At 48.6% G+C, this 3,881-nt stretch overlaps 1 protein-coding gene across 2 annotated transcripts in view; it reads right to left on the reverse strand.

Annotated features, from left to right (window-relative positions):
• TAB1 (TGF-beta activated kinase 1/MAP3K7 binding protein 1) overlaps nucleotides 1-3,881 on the reverse strand; it is an 8,800-nt gene that overhangs the window by 4,635 nt on the left and 284 nt on the right. For both annotated transcript variants that reach the window (XM_010185697.1, XM_010185698.1), the window contains exons 2-6: nucleotides 3,225-3,361; nucleotides 2,875-3,028; nucleotides 2,159-2,245; nucleotides 1,480-1,618; nucleotides 891-1,004 (exon numbers count right to left, since the gene is read on the reverse strand). In XM_010185697.1, coding sequence (XP_010183999.1) covers nucleotides 891-1,004; nucleotides 1,480-1,618; nucleotides 2,159-2,245; nucleotides 2,875-3,028; nucleotides 3,225-3,361 — 631 coding nt within the window. The remainder of the gene's footprint in view (nucleotides 1-890; nucleotides 1,005-1,479; nucleotides 1,619-2,158; nucleotides 2,246-2,874; nucleotides 3,029-3,224; nucleotides 3,362-3,881) is intronic.

Raw genomic sequence — 3,881 nt, forward strand, 5'->3', positions numbered from 1 at the left:
TTCTTCTATTTGGTCTTCTGTCTCATAGCACATACCACTGCTGCAGGAGTATGAGCAGAAGAGAAACAGCACAGAAATGGAATGAAATGAGACCCAGCAGCAGAAAATTACATCAACAGCCTCACTAGATAAGAATATGTCTACTAGGTGAACCTAATGAAGAATGAGGTTAGATCTACCTAAACAGAGCTACAGAACGTAAATATCTCAAGAAGAAGAATTCAGTACTAGCAATCACACAAGTGGTCTGGGCTAGATCTAGACAAAGAAAGAAAACATGTCAAGCGCTGCAAAGGAAAAGGGAAATTGCCTAAAGCAAAATGTCAGCATTAGAGTTCAATAGTTACTGATGTGAGATCAGTAAATGCCACTGCTTGGCCTAGCTCTGTCTGAAGCACAGCTGCTTTTTTGCAGCAGCTTGTACAAAGGCATATTGAGACGCACCATCCCGAGGGTGCGGCATCACACAGAACTTAACCCAGTGTAGCTGTGGTTTGCCTCCAAAGGAGCAGTCAGATACTTCCCGTCCTGCTTCTACCCTCTGGCTGTGTGCTTCCACTCTTGCCTTCCTATCGACTCCAGAAATCACATAATAGCTGGAGGGCAAATCAATGTCAGTTTGGCAATTGGACACAAAATTAACTCTCAACACTTGAAAAAAAAACCAAAACAGGGCAGTTTTCTGCTGGCCCAGTGGGCTGAACTTACTCACTCTGTAGCCTCACAGTGCCTAGATATTAAAAAAAAGGCACTAAACTTGTCATCAGAAACCACAGTAAGCTTCTTTTTGTGGTCACTTATTGCTTCCAGTGGCTTGAGTCATTCTTGGTGTCCCAGATAAACAGAGGCGTACGATGGTCTCAGATAAGAACACGAAACCCAACACTCACCTAGCTGAGAGAAGCGAAAAAGTTCATCCTCGTTCTCTGTCGTGTGGTCCACGTTGAGCTGAGTCACCTGCAGCCCATCCACCGTGGACTTGCATAACAGTGCCCGATTGGTACCTGCAGTGGGAGCAGCGAGATGAGGCACCAGATAGCTCTGCCGTTAAGAGGAAGAACATATCCAAATGGAAAAGGAACAGGAAAGGGGAATAAAGACAGAAAAGAAGAGAAAGGCTCATGTACTGTCTCATCGTGATCTCCAAAAAGCAGCCTTGCTAGCAGCACAGCAGGCCTGCTAGGCAGCTCTTCATCCAGGCCTGAGCTGGTACCTCACAAGAAAGCTCTCCACCTGTCAGTGAGCCTGCACTACTGCCTCTCAGCCCATTTTCCCTCTGTTCTTTGGTCATACGCATTGCATCAGCCAACATCTGCACAGATAAAGAGCCAGGCTGATTTCAAGTACTCCAATAAGTAACAAGCATATCACTCCTTGGCCACAGACCAAGGAAACTGTGCCCCCCAGTCAAATTTCTTTCACTTGCTAGAACTGCAGCCATCCTCAGAAATGCCTAGACTGAGACAAAAAACCACTCACCCACATTGGCGATATAGAGTTTGTTGTTGAGAACAACAGCTACAATAGCCATGGCTCCTCCAGAGATCTCCTGCTCTACAGCCTTCAATCTCTCCACAATCTTCTGGTACTGAGGTGGCAGCTGGTGGTGAGGGACACCCTGGAACCCAAAATGAGGGGGAAGCTTAAACACACAGTCCACAACACAGAAACCACAGCTGGAATCAAAACTGTGTAGGGAGGGAACTTGTCTTGGCATGTCTTAGCCTCACGTCAAGACTATGCAAGAGATGCGATTATTTGTTCAATCCTGACAAATGTTATGGCTCCGATAAGGTTCTGGAGAGAACAGTCCAGTTCACCTGAAGAACAGAATCCACATCTGCCCAGATGCCATGCAAATGCGAGGCCTTGCCTCTCATCTACATCACATGGCTTTGTCCTGGAAGAGCCACACACACAGGCTGAACTCCTCTCCACGGCACACTCCGTTCCTTACTAAGGTAACCAATGATGGGTCTAGGTAGTGCCAGTATGAACAGTGGACATTTGTTTTACTTCATGCAAGCTCCCAGAACAGAACCACAGAGATGTAATTTTCAATTACAGTCTCCCATGGATCAGATTAACATGCCCAAGACTCATCCAGCAGTCTGGAAGGTGGTACCTGCAGCAATCCCTGTTCCTAAGGCTACCTTACCTCTGGTAGCTGGGACTGCAGGCTGGCCTTCTCTGCCAAGGCATCATCAATGGACTCCAGGAAACTTCTTTCTACTACATCAAAAGCCTAAAAAAAGGCCATAAAGAGAAATTAAGCTCTTGTGCAATACCTACAGACCTTTGAGGCTACCCATCTGCACCTCCCTAGAACTGGCTCACAGTGGTTGATCTCTGTACTTACAGGCATTCAAGGATCACTGCGTCACATTGAAACACAATTATTTTAGCACAGCTAGTTAACAGCTTGTAAAAACAATCTGCAATTACTCAAAACAGGAGACAATAACATAAAAATTAGATTCACAGCAATGTCAGAGACCTATCTGATTTTATGTGTTGATTGTTAAGAACTTGTCTGTCACTCAATAAAACGCACTCGCAAATCCATCTCCCCACACATTAACTTCCCCCTTTCACTCACTGTCATCTCCTTCACAGCCTGACTTGTTCCTACATGTCCAGTGAAGGCCATCTGCAGCTTCCTGGAGAGCTCCCAGCAGAGCGCTGACAGAGCCAGAGGGACAGATGGGTATGAGGCGGGAGCGAAACAAAGCACTACAGCTACTCAGGATGAGTGCAATCATAACCACTGGCAGATGTTTCACGCCCTACAGAAACCAGATGCTGCTCCCCTGGTGGCAAAAAGAGGTGGGTAGTGTGAGAAGCAGAAGCCGTTCCCAGCCAAAGCTTCTTTACCTGCAGCAGAACTCGACGCACATCAGCATCGCTGTGATCTGCATGTAGCTGGCCCAGCAGCAGCTCTGCAGAGAGCCTCTGACCCACGAAGTTGGTGACTCGATTGCCATCATAGCCATTGAAGACACCATAGAGGTAGCAGTTGTTCTCACTCCTGTCAAAGAGGGCAGAAGCAAAGAGGTCACAGATGTGGGTGATGATGTCTGATGTTGCATATGCAACAAGTTCCTCCAGACAGTTCCTGCATGCTTGTGCTCCACCCTCTCCTGAATCCTGTGTGACAAACTAAACACCACTTTTACCTGCCCTTGTGTCTGCAGGATTCTGTGTCCCAGGCGTAATCCACTTACCTGAATTTTAACCAGTTATCTTCCAAGGGGTGACCCTCTGTCCCCTTGCCATCTGCACTGTAGGAACGGTTTGGAGCTGAGCCCACCCCAGAGAGATGGCAGGATGGTAAGTCATCTGTCCAGCTGGGCTGCTGTTCCTGGGAGGCAGAGAGAGGAAAGAGACCATGTAAACCCCAGTCAGCCTGAAGTGAGGATCTTGATCCACTACAGGTTACATGTCCTCTCTCTCCTCAACCCTTCTCCCTCTGCTAACAGGGTAGCACACCACCCCAGCCAGTAACTTCATATTCCCTGCTGCAGAAGTGGATCACTTACCACCTCCCTTCCCTCTGAAGCCAAGCTCTGGCTGCACCTCCAGCTCTTGCCAACAAGAAACCAGAAGTGAAATTTGCACTTGAGTTTTACACTCAATGCAGCACAGGACAACCTGTTCATGTGGTGAATCCGACCCCCACACACCCGTGGCAATGGGGTACATGGAAGGCTCTGGTACACTCACCCAGAACAAGGGGGCTGGGGCCCTGCGGCTGCCAGCGAGAAGGGCAGCCCTGGGGCCGCCATCTCCCCGGCGCACACCCCCTCTACACACACACAGCGCCTGCAATCGCCCTCTCACACAGCGGAGCACCCCAAAACCGCCTGCACAGGCACGGCCAC

This window comes from Mesitornis unicolor, unplaced genomic scaffold, assembly GCF_000695765.1.
Source record: "Mesitornis unicolor isolate BGI_N332 unplaced genomic scaffold, ASM69576v1 scaffold38685, whole genome shotgun sequence".
Classification (NCBI taxonomy): Eukaryota; Metazoa; Chordata; class Aves; order Mesitornithiformes; family Mesitornithidae; genus Mesitornis; species Mesitornis unicolor.